General features: G+C 46.3%; 1 protein-coding gene across 1 annotated transcript in view; it reads right to left on the bottom strand.

The window, feature by feature from the left end:
- Nucleotides 1–19,263, bottom strand: part of LOC116513294 (protein FAM47E-like) — a 19,626-nt gene extending 363 nt beyond the window's left edge. Inside the window, exons 1-7 of the mRNA XM_032224311.1 lie at nucleotides 18,892–19,263; nucleotides 11,968–12,052; nucleotides 9,758–9,767; nucleotides 6,588–6,738; nucleotides 4,831–5,028; nucleotides 2,419–2,568; nucleotides 1,409–1,486 (exon numbers count right to left, since the gene is read on the bottom strand). Of these exons, the coding sequence (XP_032080202.1) occupies nucleotides 1,409–1,486; nucleotides 2,419–2,568; nucleotides 4,831–5,028; nucleotides 6,588–6,738; nucleotides 9,758–9,767; nucleotides 11,968–12,052; nucleotides 18,892–19,263 (1,044 nt within the window). The remainder of the gene's footprint in view (nucleotides 1–1,408; nucleotides 1,487–2,418; nucleotides 2,569–4,830; nucleotides 5,029–6,587; nucleotides 6,739–9,757; nucleotides 9,768–11,967; nucleotides 12,053–18,891) is intronic.
- Between the last annotated feature and the right edge of the window lie 1,257 nt (nucleotides 19,264–20,520).

Here is a 20,520-nt window from a genome sequence, read left to right on the forward strand (position 1 = left end):
CAGGATCTGGGGTTCTGCCCCAACAGATTCCTGAAATATAAACTTTTCCTCTGACTATCACAATTCGGGTCATCACATGTTTGGTAAGGGGAATATCAGCTGTTTTTAAGGCAGGGTTGTGGCCCACTAGCAGCCAGCAGATTCGGACAGTGAGGAGGTTGGGGAGGAACATGGGCCAGTCCTGGAGTCTGGGGAAGGCTCTGATGAGGGCTCTGTGTCGGAGGCAGAGAGGGGGTCAGAGCCGTATGTCAGTTATCAGCTGCCTTCAGAGTCGGACATCAGTGAGGCAGAAGAACAGCTGGAGCCTGTTCCCAGTGTGCGCATACGCAGAGTTGCCAGAGGAAGGGAAGAGCTAAAGAACAGGGGTTGACTTGGGAGTAAGGCCACAGGTGGACGATGAATGGCCCCTCCCAGATGAAATAAAAGAGGGAGTGGGCTTTTGCAGGCTGCAGACCCTCAGTATCCCTACCCAGATGTCATGTAGGCATAGGTAGTCCTCAACTTACAACCATTCATATAGTGACCGCCTTGAAGTTACAATGGCACTGAAAAAAAGATGACTTATGATCAAGCCACGCCCACTGAGTCACATGGCCACCAAGCCACACCCACCGAGTCACATGGCTACCAAGTCCTGCACACACAGTCACATGGCCACCAAGCCCCACCCACCCATTCACATGGCCACCAAAGTCCCGCACATCCAGTCACATGATTTCCAAGCCCCGCCCAACCAGTCACATGGCCATCAAGCCCCACCCACCCAGTCACATGACCACCAAGCCCACCCACCCAGTCACATGGCCACTAAGTCCTGCACACCAGGTCACATGGCCACCAAGCCGCACCCACCCAGCCACATGGCCACCAAAGTCCCGCGCACCCAGTCACATGGCCACCAAGCCCCACCCACCCAGTCACATGGCCACCAAGCCATGCCCACAGTCACATGACCACAAAAGTCCTGCGCACCCAGTCACATGATCACCAAGCCACGCCCACAGAACCAATAGTTTAAAAACTTGAATCCCACCACTGATATGGAAGTAGGAAGCTGCCCTTCATTCATTCATTCATTCATTTATTATATTTATATGCTGCCCTTTTCCCCCGAAGGGGACTCAGGGCGGCTAACAAATCAAATCAGGGAAGGGGGGGGGTACCGTGCCCTGCCGTAAAACCAGGCAGGGAAGAGAAATAGTCAGTCAGGAGATGTAGAGGGATTCCCTTTGGTTTTGCCAAAAAGGAGGACTATAGGCCAGGAATCAGAGAATGGCGCCTTGATGCGCTCCAGATATTTTGGGGGTTTGGCTGTGCTGGCTGCAGCCCATTCAAAAGAAATGCTGAAACATCTGGAGGCCAACAGATTGGTCTATGGCTAGGTGAGGGGTAGGCATTGGAGGTTTACCTCTGGTATCCGATAACCTTTTTTTAGAAGGAATTCCTGGAAAGCGTGAGTCCCATGAAGCTGTATGAGCTTGGCTTCCTGCAAAAATCATCCAAAAATCAGAATAAGGACTCCCTCCCGTCCCTTTCCTTCCTTCCTTCCTTCCTTCCTTCCTTCCTTCCTTCCTTCCTTCCTTCCTTCCTTCTTTACTTACTTAACAGAATAACAGAACAGAATAACAGAGTTGGAAGGGACCTTGGAGGTCTTCTAGTCCAACCCCCTTCTCAGGCAGGAAACTCTATAACAAATGATTGTCCAATCTCTTCAAAATAAGTCTTCTTTCCTTCTTTCCTCCCTCCCTCCCTCCCTTCCCTTTTCCTTCCTCCCTCCCTCCCTCCTTTCCCTTTCCTTTCCTTCCTCCCTCCCCTCTTTCCTCCCTCCCTCCCTTCCCCTTCCCTTCCTTCCTCCCTCCCTCCCTTCCTTCCCTTTTCCTTCCTTCCTCCCTCCCTCCTTTCCCTTTCCCTTCCTTCCTCCCTCCCCTTTCTTTCCCCCCTTCCTCCCTTCCCTTTCCCTTCCTTCCTCCCTCCCTTCCTTCCTCCCTCCCTCCCTCCCCTTTCCCTTCCTCCCTCCCTCCCTTCCTTCCGTCCCTTTTCCTTCCTCCCTCCCTCCTTTCCCTTTCCCTTCCTTCCTCCCTCCCCTTTCTTTCCCCCCTTCCTCCCTTCCCTTTCCCTTCCTCCCTCCCTCCCTCCCTTCCCTTTCCCTTCCTTCCTCCCTCCCTCCTTCCCTTTTCTTTCTTTCTTTCTTTCTTTCCTTCCTTCCTTCCTTCCTTCCTCCCTCCCTCCCTCCCTTCCCTCCTTCTTTCCTTCCCAGAATAACAACAGAACAGAATATCCAAGGTGTAAGAGACCTTGTCCAAACCCCTGCTCAGGCAGGAAACTATAACAAATGGTCGTCCAATCTCTTCAAAATAAGTGCTTCCTTCTTCCCTCCCTCCCTCTCTTCCTTCCTCCCAACAGGAATCTGCAATATACCTCTTCGCTTAAGAGCCTTCTGGAGTTCTTGAGGCTGCTCTCTTTTGGGTCTTCTAAAGGTTCGTTCACCTTCTGTTTTCTCCAGGTCTTCGGGTCCAGGTACCAAGCGCCGTATCTGATCTTCCTCTCCCATCTGGATTGGCAGGGGCCCTGGGAGAAGAGGAAGAGGGAAGGGACATCATTTTCATGGGGGCAAAGGAAGGGGAAGGTCCCTGCGGGCATTGCTACCGGTTCGGCACGGAAAACCTTTTTTGCACATGCGTGCATATTTGCACCTAAAAAGGTCTGAGTGTCAGCCTCTGCTTTGCTGCTGCTTCGGCTGCCATAGAAACGGGGAGGGGGGGCATGGTATTTGGGAGGGGTTTACTAATTGTGCTGGAGGAAGGTTCTGGAGTTCTGCTGCCTGTCGGACTACGCATGCGGAGGAGGTTCCCGCCAAGGCTAACGGCACCGACATTCCATCTTGGTGATGCCTTTCGAAGTTATCTCACACCTGACACTTAGGAGAATTATGACTGGACTGTAACTAGGATGCCAAGGGGTGGGGAATGGGTTATTTTATATATCAATCGCTTTCGCGCCTAAATAATCAGTCTTCGCTTTGCTACGCTTCTAATCATTTATAATTAGTAAAAGTACACTTGGTTTCTACCTATGGAATCTCGTGGTCTTCTTTCCTGATTACTCAATGAAGAGGTGCTGACACTGAGCATGTGCACAACATTAGAAAATGAGGGGGGGGAATGAAGATCGTTCTGCACACGTGCAGAACAGAAAAATCAAGATGGCGCCACCGAGGCTAGAACCGGTTTAGGTGCGTGTCCGGTTACTACCTACTTGGCCAAACTGGTCCAAACCGGTAGGAATCCACCTCTGGTCAAAAGTTAGGAGTTGACCTATCCCATTATGTCTCTCTTCCTGCTGGAAGCAAACATAGGAACTCAAAATGCAACCATCAACCGTAGAAGCAGAGAAGGGAGAACTGGAGGGTGGAGTTAAGCACGTCATCAACTTAGAATCGTTACGTTGCCACAAAGGGTGCAAATCCAGCCTCCCCTGAATTACGTTGACTCTTAGTTGGCCCCAATTTAGTACTGAACTTTAGCTGGCCAGATTCTGGGCATGCTGCCCTCCCAATCTCCATTTTCACTGGGGTTGCAGGAGGCCGTCGCAGCCGGAAACGGAGCTCAGGAGCCCGTTTTCGCTGGCAGAGGCACGGCAGGCCAGGTCCTCACTGTTTCCAGGGTAGCCCTGTAGGCCAGAACTAAGCACCCCGTGGGCCACATCCGGCCCGCGGGCTTTGAGTTTGACATCCCTGCTCTGTACGAAGCATCTCTATTTTTTTCTTTGCAAGCAAAATGTCTTCGGTTCTCCCAAACCAAAGCCAAAAAGGCCTTAACAAATAATCTTCATTTGGAAGGTCAAAAGAAAATTTAAAAAAAATTAGGGTGGTGATAATACAACATCGGTGTATGGGATGATAGGAAAAGCAACCTAGAATGCATATTTTAACTTTTTATATGTAAAAAGGATAAAGAGAAATAAGAACAATAACTATGTGAATGTATACCTGTAACTACATATAAGAGAATTAAAAACAAACTTTAAAAAAATAATAATCTTCATCAGGGGTGGGTTTCTCACCCCATTCCAACCGGTTCGGTTGGAACGGGGCCAGCGGCGTCCTCGTGCATGCGTGCGGCGCACGCATGCGTACTAGGGTCTGTGCGATGCTCCAGCTGCTCCTGGAGGATCGCGCAGGTGCTGCGCATGCCTGGAAGCGCAGAACTCATCAAAACCGGGTAAGGAGCGCAGGCGGGCGGGTGGGCCAGTCGCCGTTCCCGGAAGTTACTTACTTCTGGGTTCGCCGACCAACCGGTTTGCAGGGACCGCCGCGGGTTCCACCACAAAACCGCGGACGACAAAATCGCGGTCGACGAAAGCGCGTATGTGACATCATCACAGCGCGACGAAAAAGATTGAAAAATGTAAAAATAAAGCGAAAACCTTACCCTAACCCCCCCAAACCTAACCCTAAACCTAACCCTAAGCCTAACCCTAAACCTAACCCTAAACCTAACCCTTAACCTAACGAAAAACCTAACGCTAACCCTTAACCTAACGCTAAACGTAACGCTAACGCTCTAAACCTAACCCTAACCCTTAACCTAACCCTAACCCTAACCCTTAACCTAACGCTTACCTTTATGTGAATCGGCTTGCTGTAATTTAATTTTTATTTCAATTTTTCGATCTTTTTCATCGCGTTGTGATGACGTCACATACGCGATTTCGTCGACCGCGCTTTTGTGGAACGCGGTTTTGACGGGTCACGCCGCCGCGAACCGGTTGAAACCCAACCCTGATCTTCATTCAAAGCTCTGTGTACTTGGATGTTGGAAGTTCACCCACCTTAGAAGACCGAATACCCTCATCAGGTTCCTTTCCAGTAATTTGAGAAGATTGTATCCCAAAGTGTTTCTTTAGGTCCATTGGCAGATCACGGAGTCTCTCGACACGCAGCGGGCGAAACATTGGGAGGGTCGTCTCGTAACCCGCATCAAACATGCGTAGAACGGTCTCTTCATCGACGTCGTATTTCTCCCCTCCCTGAAGTAGGAACTCAAATCAGGCACAGGTATAGCCATAGCCACAGCACTTAGACTTATATACCGCTTTGCAGTGCTTTTACAGCCATCTCTAAGCGGTTTACAGAGTCAGCCTATTTCCCTCAACAATCAGGATCGAACTGCTGGTAGTAGGCAGACTTAAACTGTAATACTGCATTCTAACCACTGTGCCAGCAGGAGGAAGAGTGAGAAAGGGAATTAAGAGAGGAAGGAAGGAAGGAAGGAAGGAAGGAAGGAAGGAAGGAAGGAAGGAAGGAAGGAAGGAAGGAAGGAAGGAAGGAAGGAAGGAAGGATGTAATAGCAATTGCACTTAGATTTATATACCGCTTTGCAGTGCTTTTACAGCCCTCTCTAAGCGGTTTACAGAGTCAGCCTCTTGCCCCCAACAATCTGGGTCCTCGTTTGACCCACCTCGGAAGGAGGGAAGGCTGAGTCAACCTTGAGCTGGTCAGGATTGAACTCCTGGCAGTAGGCAGAATTATCCTGCAATATTGCATTCTAACCATGGGAAGAAAGGGAGGGAGGGAGGGAGGGAGGAAGATAGCAATAGCTCTTAGACTTATATACCGCTTTACAGTGCTTTACACCCCCCTCTAAGTGATGTACAGAGCACCCACTCCTCTCCTAGAAAAATGAAATATTTTAGGAAATATTAAAAGGGCAGAATATTTCCCCTAAAAGGGAGGCAGAAACTCACCCCCACCCCCCATCGTTGTCAATGGGCCATTAAGGCCTGAGTCAGTCTATTCTACATAACAAAGATCTACCTCCTTCAGGCAGAGCCATAATACGAATCCCAAAAGCCCTTTCATTACATCATCACCCAGCCAGAATCAACCAAACATGGGACTCAGGACAGCCTACAGAGTTGCCCCTGCATGGGCCCATGGGAGTCTGACAACCAATCAGAACACAAACTCAAATTCAAAGCCCAACAAAGGGTCTCTCTCTCTCTCTCTCTCTCTCTCTCTCTCTCTCTCTCTCTCTCTCTCTCTCTCTCTATCTATCTATCTATCTATCTATCTATCTATCTCTATCTCTCTATCTATCTCTCTGTCTCTGTCTCTCTTTCTCTCTCTGTCTCTCTTTCTGTCTCTCTCTCTCTGTGTCCTTCTGTCTCTCTCTGTCTTTCTCTGTGTGTGTGTGTGTTTCTCTCTGTTTCTCTCTTTCTGTCTCTCTTTCTCTCTGTGTCTCTCTCTTTTTGTCTCTCTCTGTGTGTCTTTCTCTGTCTCTGTTTCGCTCTCTTTCCCATGTGCCTTTTTGCCCAGGACTTCAAACCATATGGTCCTGTCCACCATTAAACCATCTTTCCAAAGCAGCTTCCATGTTCCCAGTGCCTTTCTCCCCGCTTGGAACTGAACCCAGATGGAACATTTCTTCCAACAGAACATTCCATGCAAAGTTCCTCAACTTTGAACCCTTTAAGGCGGGTGGACTTCAACTCCCAGAATCCCCCAGTCAGCCCATTCTGGGAGTCGCAGTCCACATACCTTAAAGGGTCCAAGCTTGAGAAACTGACACAGAAATTGTTTGACTTACTAGAGAATTGAATCCGTCGCAAAGTTCTTCGGTGGCTCGCTTGATATTCTCGTCGAGGGGAGGGACGTAGTTCAGCCTGGCTTTCAATTCTCTGGCGGCCACTTTTGTGGGGGAGAACCAGTTGTAAGGAGTTTTGTTTTCTGGATCCTTGCTGTAAAGAAACATTTACACACCTGTCTTGATCAAGCAGAAAATCCACAAAGTTTAATGAGACGTTTTTCCCACCCACTAAGCACTGGCCTGCAGCCTTATTATCTCTGCTCTGATGGGATTAATTAATATTACTGAATATTTATGAATAAGTTATTTTCCATGGGGACCAGTCCAGAGCTTCAAGATGCCGAGCAGAGCTGGCAGAGAACTCAGACGATGAGGAGGTTGGGGAGGAACTTGGGCCACTTCCTGGAGCCTGGGGAAGGCTCAGACGCAGAGATAGAGCCTGGGCCGTCCGACATTTCCCAGTCCCCGGAGAGGCAGTTGCCTTTGGAGGCTGAGCTAAGCGGGGAGGAAGAACAGCTGGGGCCTGTTCCAGATGTGTGAATCCGCAGAGCACATAGGAGAGGTGAACAACGGAGGACAAATAGTCAACTAGGGAAGCGAAGCACATGTGGATGCTGAATGGCCCCTCCGGGAAATAAATAGAAGGAAAGGGAAGCGGTGGTCGTAGGAGACAACAGTTCGTATTTCTGAAGATCTTGCTCATTGTGATTCGGGCCACAAAGACTGCTTGCCAGAACTTAATTTGCAGCCTTTCGGCTGGGAGCTCACGGCCTGGCATTTATAAGGTCTGTTGCTGCTGTTAATTCCTTGAAGGGCTATTTCCTGGACTTTTTGGTGGGTGAATGCAATTAATTCACAAGAGCTAAATAAAGAGGAGGGTTTTTTTCACGACAAGGAGTCTGTTTCTTGCTTCTGCTAAGGCTGGATCAGGGCAATAGTGTAGGAAGAAAAATCCCCGGTCCACTTCAAAGCCGGGAATAAAATGGAGGTGGATTGAAAAGAAAATTGGTTTATTGATGAAGTAGAACCACCAACGCCATGTGGTTCTGGGACAGCTGACCACACGGCTGAAGGAGTGGATGGGTCTTTATAGTTTCTGTAACTTTGAAGTTTGGGATTCGTGCAATATGGGCTTTGTGTTTTGAAAGGCTGTTGGGTAATTGTCATTGTGGCTGATGGCTATGTTAGATTTTTTCTGGGTGAGGGGCTGCTTGCTCTAATCCTATCACTCTTGCTTTTTTTCGCTGTTGAAATGGCTGCAAGGGGTTTTGAAATATCCTGTCTTGAATGGACTTCCGCCGGCAGTGTTTGCTTTGCTTGTGAATTGAGCCATCTAGACAGTTGGCTCCCCCTTTCAATAAGCTCATTATCTCATTAAGTGCCGGCATCTGCAGTTAGCTTCTTGTTACAATATTTTCTTTAGGCCTGTGATGGCAAACCTATGGCACACGTTCCAGAGGTGGCACACAGGGCCCTCTCTGTTGGCACGCACGCTTTTGCCAGCTGCTCTTCTGGTTTCTGGAGCTCCGGAAAATGGTCTGAAAATGGCCCCCAAAACGGCCTGAAAACAGCCCGGAAAATGGCCACAGTCGGCCAAAATTGGCCCCAAAACAGACATGCGTGCACCAGCCAGCTGGTGTTTGGGGTTTTGGTGCTCCAGCACACTCACATGCATCAGTGATGGGTTTCAAATATTTTTAGAATCTCTTCTGTAGGTGTGGCCTACTTTGTGGGAGTGGCTTTGTGACCAGGTGGGAGTGGCTTGCCAGCCATGTGACTGGGTGGGCGTAGCCAACTTGTAAAATGTGGTGAAACTCACTTGACAATGCTCTTGCCAAAATGTTGGCTCAGGAACTCTGGCATTGAAGTGTGCAAGTCTTAAAGCTGTCGAGTTACAAGAGCCTTGCACCCCTAATCCTTTAGAAAAAAAAAACCCAGTGGTGTTCAAAGTTGACAGCTTTAAGACTTGTGGACTTCAACTCCCAGAATTCCTCCCCCAGTCATGTTGGCTCAGGAACTCTGGCATTGAAGTGTGCAAGTCTTAAAGCTGTCATGTTACAAGACCTTTGCACCCCTAACCCTTTAGAAAGAAAAACCCAGGGGTGTTCAAACTTGATAGCTTTAAGACTTGTGGACTTCAACTCCCAGAATTCCTCCTCTCGCTCATCATCTTGATGATGTGTGGACAGGCGGGGGGAGGGAGCTGGAACCGGTTCTAAATGGTACTGTAGATTTGGGGAACCTCTTCAATAGAAGAGGTTAGAACTGGCAGGAATCCACCACTGACATACATGTACATGCATTCCAGATTGGGCACTTGGTGCCAAAAAAGTATGCCATCCCTGTACTAGAACTAGAAGGGTCTGAAAACTGATGATCAATTTATCACCACAAGGTGGCGGTCAGGAGCCAAGCAGATGTCAGTGTATTGGAGAGTAAATTATACATGCATAGATAATCCTAGGTGTATAATACTTTTTTTTTAGCCTGAAACAAGCGAAGTCCTCACATTTAAAGCTGTTCCAGTCAAAATTTGGGCTCTTGGTAACCAGCGTTTCTTTCAAGTCAAGCTATTCTCCAAAGCACCTGAAGGCAGGACAAGAAGCGATGGGTGGAAACTAATCAAGGAGAGAAGCAACCTAGAACTGAGGAGAAATTTCCTGACAGTCAGAACAATTAATCAGTGGAACAACTTGCCTCCAGAAGTTGTGAATGCTCTAACACGGGAAGTTTTTAAGAAGATGTTGCATAACCAGTTATCTGAAATGGTGTAGGGTTTCCTGCCTGAGCAGGGGGTTGGACTAGAAGACCTCCAAGGTCCCTTCCAACAATGCTATTCTATTCTATTCTATTCTATTCATATCAGTGGCAGCATCCAAGGATTATATGATCTCAGTTTGCAACTGTAGGACGTTAAAACCCACCCCTCTCCTAGAAAAATGAAATATCCTGGAGAATCTTGAAAAGGCAGAATATTATATTTCCCTGGATCAGAAATGGAGAAACATGTTTTTAGGCAGGAAGCAGACTCACTCTGAATAGCCCCCACCTTTGTCAACGGGCCATTTTTAAAAGCCTGGGTCTAGTCTATTCTACATAACAAAGATCCCCCTTCAACCCCAGAGGGATGGGATTAAGGCATGATAGTGTTAGCCCTTTACCCATCTCACCACAGGGCACCTGGGAAAAAGCCAAGCTCAGCCAAACTTGGACTCAAAACACAGCCTAGAGAGTTACCCACGGGAGTCTGACAGCCAATCAGAATACAAGATCAAGATCAAAGGCCAGAGAGGGCATAAAATCAGGGACTTTCAGAGGTCTTTGTATATTAAATGGATCAATGATGATGTAATGAACAATTGATATATATGAATTGAAATACTTAACCATTATATCGATTAATAATTAATAATGGAAAACTATTCTTGGAATTCTGGACGATTGGTGACATTATGGTCAATTGAAAATATGAATGTATATTATAAATTAATGGGAATTCTTTGTTCTAATCTCTGCTTTCTCTCCTTAGAGATAGGTGATGTTATAATACTTGAAAGACTTATTGTTATTTGATAGATAATTATGAATTCAAGGAAATAAGGATTGTTACAAATGAAAGTATATTAATGGTAATCAGAACACATAATGCTCAATGACAGCGAAATATTCAGTTATGTTTAATGGAAAACCAGGGATGTGATTCTTAATCTTAAGAATTGATACACAAAAACTTGTAACCAAACGACATGCTTGATGAAATGTAGGAAAGTTTCTTTTTCCCTTGCTCTTGTCTTGTATGTGTTGTTTTGTTTTTTCTTTATGAAAAAGAATAAAAATATATATATATAAAAAAAAAAACAGGGATTTTCAGAATCTCGGCCCTTTTTTCTTCTTCACCCAACATCTGGAAGCCTGGGATCCCCCTTTTGTGTTCAGGAGCTCCAGCCATGGGATCCTGTCCACCATTAAACCATCTTTCCAAGCAGCCTCCGAGTTTCCATGTCTTGGAACTCAACCTAGAAGGACATTTCTTCCAAGAAAACCTTCGCAGCCAGCTTCCAACGAGCAACGTTAAGAGGGGAAACCGGATTCGCTGAACAACTGTGACCAAGAAAAGGCTGTGCAGTTCGACGTGGCACTGAACTGCCCTGCTTAGCAAGTAATCCTCGTTGTGCTTGTAAATCAAGGACTACCTCTGCTTAAAGATCCTCTCCCGCTCCCCAACTCCTTCCTCCCATTTTATTCCGTCCACTGAAGCCAAATCAAATAAGAAAGCCAGAGGAATGCATGCTAATATCCTTTTAGGAAGTTAAAACCTGCTAGGAAACTGAAATATCCTGGGAACCATTGAGAAGGGAGGGTATTATATTTCCCTGGATGTGAAAAGGGAAAAAACATGTTTTAAAAGGCAAAGTAGTCCCCTGCAGCTTCCTGCCCCACCCACCCCGCTCCCCTCCGCCCCATTTGTCCATGAGCCATTAAAGCCCGAGCTAGCCTACTCTACATAGCAAAGGTAGGATTAGCCCTCTGCAGAGGCAATTGGGGGGGGGGGAGAGGCAATTAGAGAGCGTGGTTGAGCAGTTCTGCCCCAGGGTGAAAACACAGGTGGTCCTTGACTTACAACAGTTCGTTTAGTGACCATTCAAAGTTAGCACGGCGGTGAAGTTGGCACTGAAAGGGGGGACTTATGACTGTTCTTTCACACAACTAATGCAGCCCCCCCGTGATCACGTTGAAAGAATTGAAATCCGCTTGGCAATGGACTCGTATTTATGACGGGTCGCAGCGCCCTGGGGTGTGTGTGTGTGCGTCATGGGATCCCCTTTTGCGACCTTCGGACGAGTCAAGATTCACTTAACAACCATGCTAAATAGCTGAGCAACTGCAGGGATTCACTTACCAATGGTGGAAAGAAAGGTCATAAAGGGGGACAAAACTCACTTAACAACTGTCCGGCTTAGCACCACGCATTTTGGCCACAATTGGGGTCGTAAGTCGAGGTCTACTTGTATTCCCACGTGCAAGAATGTGGTGGAGATGCTCCAGGGGGGCGGGGAGCGTCTTTTACCTGGGTTGAGTTGGGATATGCCCTGATGCCACTGCCCGGGTACCTTGGTTAAGGCTGCCTTGCGTATGGTGGAAATGCAGCCCCTGAGGTTCATAATCACGGTAGATGATGGGCTGGGAACTAGACAATCGTGGTTTGTGAAGATGCGTTATCTGTGGCCTGGCACTCACCGGTTGATCCGTTTTGCCCTGGCTGGTCTGTTCCTTTTGTCTTCTGGGGGGGATGGAATCGGAGGAGGAGGAGGAGGAGGAGGAGGAGGAGGAGGAGGAGGAGGAGGAGGAGGAGGAGGAGGAGGAGGAGGAGGAGGAAGGCGGGGTTCTCCCCCAAGGTTGGCATCAGGTTCTTGGTCAGTAGGAAGCACCTCTGGGTCGAGGATTCCCATGACTTCCTTGAAAAGCTGGGAAGGGATAGGCAGGGGAGGGCAGGTGGAAGGAAGGAAGGAGAGGGGAGGAGAGAGGAAGGAAGAAAAGAAGGAAGGAAGGAAGGAAGGAAGGAAGGAAGGAAGGAAAGAAGGAGAGGGGAAGAGAGAGGAAGAAAGGAAGGAAGGAAGATACGTGGTTGGGAGTGAGGGAGGAAGAAAGGAAGGAAGGAAAGAAGGAGAGGGGAAGGAAGGAAGGAAAGAAGGAAGGAAGAAAGATACGTGGATGGAAGTGAAGGAGGAAGGAAGGGAGGAAGAAGGAAGGAAGGTTACGTGGATGGGAGTGAAGGAGGAAGGAAGGAAAGAAGAAGGGGGAGGGAGGGAGAAAGGAAGGAAGGAAGAAAGAAAGATACGTGGATGGGAGTGAGGGAGGAAGGAAGGAAGGAAAGAAGGAGAGGGGAGGAGAGAGGAAGGAAGGAAGGAAGGAAAGAAGGAAGGAAGGAAGGAAGATGTGTGGATGGGAGTGAGGGAGGAAGGAAGGAAGGAAGGAAAGAAGGAGAGGGGAGGAGAGAGGAAGGAAGGAAGGAAGGAAAGAAGGAAGGAAGGAAGGAAGATGTGTGGATGGGAGTGAGGGAGGAAGGAAGGAAGGAAGGAAAGAAGGAGAGGGGAGGAGAGAGGAAGGAAGGAAGGAAAGAAGGAAGGAAGGAAGATATGTGAATGGGAGGGAGGGAGGAAGGAAGGAAAGAAGAAGGGGGAGGGAGGGAGGGAGAGAGGAAGGAAGGAAGGAAAATGTATGGATGGGAGGGAGGGAGGAAGGAAGGAGAGAGGAGGGAGGAAGGAAGAAGGGAGGAAGGAAGGAAGGAAGGAAGATACATGAATGGGAGTGAAGGAGGAAGGATGGAAGGAAGGAAAGAAGGAGAGGGGAGGAGGGGGAGGAAGGAAGGTTAGGTGGATGGGAGTGAGGGAGGAAGGAAGGAAAGAAGAAGGGGAAGGGAGGAAGAGAGGAAGGAAGGAAGGAAGGAAGGAAGGGAAAAAATGTATGAATGGGAGGGAGAAAGGAAGGAAAGAAGGAAGATGTGTGGATGGGAGGGAGGAAGGAAAGAAGGAGAGGGGAAGGAAGGAGGAAGAAAGGAAAGAAAGAAGAAAGAGGGGAGGGAGGGAAAGAAAGAAAGGAACAGAGGGAAGAAAGGAAGGGAAAGGAAAAAAAAGGAAAGGAAGGAAAAGAAAGAAAAATAACGTTGTGAGCATAAATATGTCACTCAAATTTGCCTCCAGGCCAATTGCCAAGAGAAATAAATCCAAGGTCAGCCTCAAAATAAGGAACTTGCTAGGGAGAGTGAATACCACTTCTGTCTAAAGTACAAAATGTGCCAAGAACGGAGGCTCTTTTTTTCTGTTTATTTAGCTGAATACAGTGACAGCCGTTTGTCTGTGCTTTGAATTGTAATAACAGCCAAGAAATCCCCTCGCTTCTTACTCCCTCGGGCGTGGGAGATTAAGACGGGGGATTTCCTCCCCTTGAGCTGAGGTGAGGGACAATCCACCCTCCGTATCAGCCAAGAGATAGCAAGGGTTGTGTAACACATGTGACACAGAGTCCACAACTTCCCAAGGAGTCTCTGAACTCAGGGCGAGCGGGGGAGGTGGGACTTCCCTGGAACAGAGATAAACAAATTTACACCAAATGTACACTCTGGCGTAAAAGAAACTTGAACTCTATTCATCCCGGAGGTCAACTTGTTTGGAAGTCACGTGTTTTCCCCGCAGACGGATCTGGACCGTGTGAGAAGTTTTATAGACAAAGAGATTTTGTTCTTTACTAACCGATAATCACCCGGGGAATTTATTTATTTATAAGGGGAGAATTTCTGGACCAAACTTAATTTCGAATGTTGGATTTCCCCCCACCCCTTACCAGAGGGAGCCCCCTTGTGGAGTACTGTGAAGCCGTTACCTTGGCAACTCCACTGCGCTGTACAGTAGAAGCCATTTTACGTCAGCACGGTAGAAGCCATTTGAAGGCACAACAGGTTGTATCATAATAGAGCACACACCCTGAGGGGCGGTTAGGGGTGTTTTACCCCCATAGTATTTGTTTCCAGTGAGTAAGTCATCTGTGTACCAAGCTTGGTTGAAATTGCTCGAGGCGTTCCAGAGTTATGCTGGAAGGTACACACACACATTCACACAGACAGCCATTTAGATGGATGGATGGATGGACAGACGGACGGACAGACAGAAATAAATATAGAAATAGATATAGATGAAATAGAAATAGAAATAGAAATAGAAATAGAAATAGAAATAGAAATAGAAATAGAAATAGATATAGGAATAGGAATAGGAATAGGAATAGGAATAGATATATAGATATAGATATAGATGATATAGATAGATATAGATATAGATATAGATATAGATATAGATATAGATATAGATATAGATATAGATATAGATATAGATATAGATATAGATATAGATATAGATATAGATATAGATATAGATATAGATTAGATATAGAAATAGATTTAGATTTAGATGTAGAAATAGATATAGATATTGATATAGAAATAGATTTAGATATAGTGATAGATAGATAGATAGATAGATAGATAGATAGATAGATAGATAGATAGATAGATAGATAGATAGATAGATAGATAGATAGATAGATATGATAGATGGATGGATGGATGGATGGATGGATGGATGGATGGATGGATGGATAGATAGATAGATAGATAGATAGATAGATAGAGATAGAGAGATATAGCTAGATATAGATATAGGAATAGGAATAGGAATAGAATAGATATAGAAATAGATGATATAGATATAGATATAGATACTGCTTCCATCTTCGTTTAAAACATTAACAATGTCCACAATGATCTGAGAAGCGGCATCTCCACTAGATAATTGACAGTCACTTGAAACTAATTGCATCAAGTAAAAATAGCAAACGGGGGGTGGGGGTGGGGTGGGGGAGAATCCTTTACTCAAACTTCCTCAAGCCTCCCAGCTACCCCCGGACCCAATCCTCATATCAAAGGATAAGGTCTGCAAACACAAATAGAGTGAATTAAATTAAGTCTCCCAGCCGGACTGAAAGTTCACAAGAATACACACTCCACACACGCAAAGTATTTTGCAACTGAAATGGCCTAGGGCTGTGACGGCCTTATGTCACGCGTGCCAGAGGTGGCACGCAGAGCGCTCTATGTGGGCACATGTGCCGTCGCCAGCTGCTCTTCCGGGTTCTGTGGCGTGCATGCGCATCAGCTGGCTGCCCTCTTTCGGCGCACACACGCTTCATTTTCGGCACTCTGTGTGGAAAAGATTAACCTAAATAGGGTTTCCTGCCTGAGCAGGGGGTTGGACTAGAGGACCTCCAAGGTCCCTTACAACTCTCTTGTTCTGTTCTGTTCTGTTCTGTTCTGTTCAAGCCCCATCCTTTGTACATACTTTTAACCACACAATTGGGCCCAAATTTTCCATTTCTAAGACTGTTGTGAAGTGAGCTTTACCCCCATTTTACGACATTCCAGGCCACAATTTTTTTTAGTTAAATCACCGCAGTTAAGTTTGCAACATGACTTGTGGGGGGGTGATGCTGGCTTCCCCGTTGACTTTGCTTGTCAGACGGTCGCAAAAGCGGATCACGTGGCCCTCAGACACTGCAACCGTCATGAGTACATGCCAGTTGCTAAGCATCTGAATTTTGATCGGGTGACCATGGGGATGTTGCAAAGGGCGTAAATATGGGGAAAAAAACCCAGCTATAATTCAGGTTTTATTTAGTACCGTTGTAGTTACTAAACAAATTGTTGTAAGTTGAGGACAATCTGTATGCGGAAAATGACAATGTATGTACAAAGGGATGCTACCTCTTCACAGTGCTGAGGCTACTGTGAGCCGAGGTGGCGCAGTGGTTAGGGTGCAGTACTGCAGGCCACTTCAGCTGACTGTTATCTGCAGTTCAGCGGTTCTAATCTCACCGGCTCAGGGTTGACTCAGCCTTCCATCCTTCCGAGGTGGGTGAAATGAGGACCCGGATTGTTGTTGTGGGCAATATGCTGACTCTGTAAATCGCTAAGAGAGGGCTGAAAGCCTTATGAAGCGGTATATAAGTCTAACTGCTATTGCTATTGCTATCATCTATCTATCTATCTATCTATCTATCTATCTATCTATCTATCTATCTATCTATCTATCTATCTCTATCATAGCTATCCTATCTATCTATCTATCTATCTATCTATCTATCTATCTATCTATCTATCTATCTATCTATCTATCTATCTATCTATCTCTATCATAGCTATCCTATCTATCTATCTATCTATCTATCTATCTATCTATCTATCTATCTATCTATCTATCTATCTATCATCTATCCAAGAAGAGCCGAGGTGGCGCAGTGGTTAGAGTGCAATACTGCAGGCCACTTCAGCTGACTGTTAGCTGCAGTTCAGCGGTTCAAATCTCACCCGCTCAGGGTTGACTCAGCCTTCCATCCTTCCGAGGTGGGTGAAATGAGAACCCAGACTGTGGGGGCGATATGCTGACTCTGTAAACCGCTTAGAGAGGGCTGAAAGCCCTATGAAGCGGTATATAAGTCTAACTGCTATTGCTATTGCTACCATCTTGTCTCTCTATGAGATGCCCTGGAGCATTTTCCTTCACTATCCCTTCTTCTCTCCCTCAATATCCTCCACACTTCAATTTTAGACCTGAATAACAGAGTAAGAAAGTTGGGAGGGACCTTGGAGGTCTTCTAGTTCAACCTTCTCGAGCAAGAGATTGTACACCCTTTCAGACAAATGGACAACACAATAGCAGAATTGGAAGGGACCTTGGAGGTCTTCTAGTCCAACCCCCTGCCTAGGCAGGAAACCCTATACCGTTTCAGACAAATGGCTATCCAACAGCTTCTTAAAGACTTCCAGTGTTGGGGCATTCACAACTTCTGGAGGCAAGGAGTTCCACTGGTTGATTGTTCTCACTGTCAGGAAATTTCTCCTCAGTTCTAAGTTGCTTCTCTCCTTGATTAGTTTCCACCCATTGCTTCTTGTTCTACCCTCAGGTGCTTTGGAGAATAGTTTGACTCCCTCTTCTTTGTGGCAACTCCTGAGATATTGGAACACTGCTATCATATCACCTCTAGTCCTCCTTTTCCTCCAAAGATGCCCTTGGCCTGGGAAACCGGCAAGCCAGCAATTAAGAATGCAACTCTTGGTTTCTCTTTCTTGTTAAGCAAATTTCTTTTTAAAAAAATATCCATCTGGGAATTTACCCTGAGAACTCCATGTTAAGGTCATCCGTCTTGTTAAGCAACTTAGAACTGAGGAGAAATTCCCTGACAGTGAGAACAATTAATCAGTGGAACAGAAGTTGCCTCCAGAACTTGTGAATGCCCCAACACTGGAAGACTTTAAGAAGATGTTGGATAGCCATTTGTCTGAAACGGTATAGGATTTCCAGCCTAGGCAGGGGGTTGGACTAGAAGACCTCCAAGGTCCCTTCCAACTCTACTATTGTATTGTATTGTATTGTACTGTACTGTACTGTATTGTATTGTATTGTGTACCAAGTCAAGGGGCTTTTTGCCACCATAAATGGGGATCTCTTGTTTGTTCAAATGCCTGCCAGAACAACTGTTTATGAGCCATCCATCCTGAGAATGGTCTTGCCAGAAAAAACAACTGAGTGTAATTATAAATGAAATATAGCCTTTAGTAAAAAAAAAATGATTAGGGGGTCAATACAATAGCAGAGTTGGAAGAGACCTTGGAGGTCTTCTAGTCCAACCCCCTGCCTAGGCAGGAAACCTTATACCGTTTCAGATAAATGGCTATCCAACATCTTCTTAAAGACTTCCAGTGTTGGGGCATTCACAACTTCTGGAGGCAAGTTGTTCCACTGATTAATTGTTCTAACGGTCAGGAAATTTCTCCTCAGTTCTAAGTTGCTTCCTTCCTTGATTAGTTTCCACCCATTGCTTCTTGTTCTGCCCTCAGGTGCCTTGGAGAATAGCTTGACTCCCTCCTTCTTTGTGGCAACCCCTGAGATATTGGAAGACTGCTATCATGTCTCCCCTAGTCCTTCTTCTCATTAAACTAGACATACCCAGTTCCTGCAACCGTTCCTCATATGTTTTAGCCTAAAGATTTGGAGCCCAGGGAGTGTGGAGATGGGGTATTTCTCAGTCTTGGCCACTTGGCGATGGGTGGACTTCAACTCCCAGAATTCCACAACTAGCTTGCTTGCTGACTGGGGAATCCTGGGAGTTGAAGTATCTAAGGTTAAGAAACACTCTTGTAAGCTCGACAGTGGGAATGTGACTCCGATAAAGGAGAATATTTGTAGCTCAGGATTGAAAGGAGCGGTCCTTGGTGTTCTCTTAGTTTGGTTGTTTTCTTGCGGGCATTTCACTACCAAACTAGGTAACATCATCAGTATTGGAAGGGAGTGGGGTTTGTGGAGAGGGAGAGGAGGAGGAGGACTGTGGGGTCCTTGATGCTCTCTGATCTTGGATGTTTCTTGCAGATGTTTCATTACCCGAATAAATCATCAGTGCCAGAAGATAGTGGGGTTTGTGGAGGAGGGGCATGGGGTCCTTGGTGCTCTCTGAGTTTGGGTTTTTTATTACAGACATTTCATCACCAAACTAGGTAACATCATCAGTGCTTCAAGGGAGTGAGTGTTTGTGGAATAGAGGAAAGGGATGGAGGAGACGGAGGAGGAGGAGGAGGAGTGGTGTGGGGGTCCTTGATGCTCTCTAAGCTTGGGTGCTTTCTTGCAGACATTTCATTACCAAACTAGGTAACACCATCAGTGTTTTGTAAAAAAACATGGGCAAAAATGCACATTCTCACCTCCGCAGGAATGCTTTCTTCAAAGTTTGGGTAGAGGGCTAAGGGGTGTTGGCTGAGGCAGTACTCAACTTGAGCAACGTGGTCCTTTTGGGTTTGGCTCATAGGGCTGAGCTTCGAAGTGTAGCTCTGTGGCTCCGACAGCCTCTTTCTGGATCTCTGGGATGCTCGGAGAAGATCCTTAGGTTTCCGGGAGAGAAGAAAAGGGCCAGGTCCTTTTGCTGGTTGGGTGAGGATGCTCTCACCTGAAGGAGGGAAGAAGAAGGGCTCTCCGGAATAATCCAAATTGCTCCTTAAGAACCTCCAGTGTTGCCAATTCAGGGAACCGGAGAATCTGGATTGGGTTATTTCCGGTTGAAATAACCGGAAAGGCATGTCTTCCCCCTCTAGAACTGAAAAATAAAATAGGCACCCTTGTTAGGGGTTATCCCTTGGTTTGACTGAGCCAAAGCTAATGTGGGCTGAGCCCCCCCCACACACACCCCAAGCAGGGAAAAGCTGTTCTCCATCACTGATTTTTTACATCTGTGTTGAAAAAGCTTCTTGGCTTCATTTCATAATCGTGATTTATTCACGCCAGATGTTCTCAGCCTCTGGAGCACCAGGACGCAGCTTCTGTTGGCTTCGGATCGCACAAGGGGATTTGCGCAGCAAACCAAGAGAAATATACCCTACAATGGGAAACTATTGAGATCAAGATATGGAAAAATGTGGAGGGAACCTGAAATATACCTATAATGGGAAACTATTGAAATTGAAAGACAGAACCACAAATTAGGGGCATGTAAGGATGTATAATTATATAAAGATAATGATGAGAATAGCTGGGAATTGTAACCAGGTGTACATCCCGGCCAAAACTAGGCTGGAAGAGGGGGGGGGAGATTAAAAACACAATGACTACCTTTTTGTTCTATTTTTTTTTTAAAGGAGGAGAATACATGTTAAAACTAAATATGTATATTGAAAAGGAAATACCATCAACGTAAAATGGAGCTTTCTCAGACGCTGAAATACATCAAGCAAATGAGATGAAGAGTGGGAAGTAGAGGAGAGAGGTAAGGGAAGGAGAGAGAGATAGGAGAAGAGGGCAAGGGGGAAGAGGAGGAGAGAAAGGAGGAGTGGAAAGGGGAGAGAGGAGAAGGAGAGAGGAAGAAGTAGAGAAGAGAAGGATGACAGAGGGAAGAAAGGAGGCAAGGAGGAAGAGAGAGGGAGAAGAAAGTGATGGATAAGGTACAAATATGGTATATGGAGAACAGAAGAGCCAATAATTGTTTTGGGGAGTTAGCAATAGCAATAGCAGTTAGACTTATATACTGCTTCATAGGGCTTTCAGCCCTCTCTAAGCGGTTTACAGAGTCAGCATATCGCCCCCACAGTCTGGGTCCTCATTTCACCCACCTCGGAAGGATGGAAGGCTGAGTCAACCCTGAGCCGGTGAGATTAGAACAGCCGAACTGCAGATAACAATCAGCTGAAGTGGCCTGCAGTACTGCACCCTAACCACTGCGCCACCTCGGCTCTAGTTGATGGTAAGATGAATTGATGTAAACATTTAATAATACAACATGAAGTTGGCTATGTAATAGTATACATGTGGTTATATGTTACGAAAATGAAAAAAATAAAAAA

The sequence above is a fragment of the Thamnophis elegans genome, chromosome 9, assembly GCF_009769535.1.
Source record: "Thamnophis elegans isolate rThaEle1 chromosome 9, rThaEle1.pri, whole genome shotgun sequence".
Classification (NCBI taxonomy): Eukaryota; Metazoa; Chordata; class Lepidosauria; order Squamata; family Colubridae; genus Thamnophis; species Thamnophis elegans.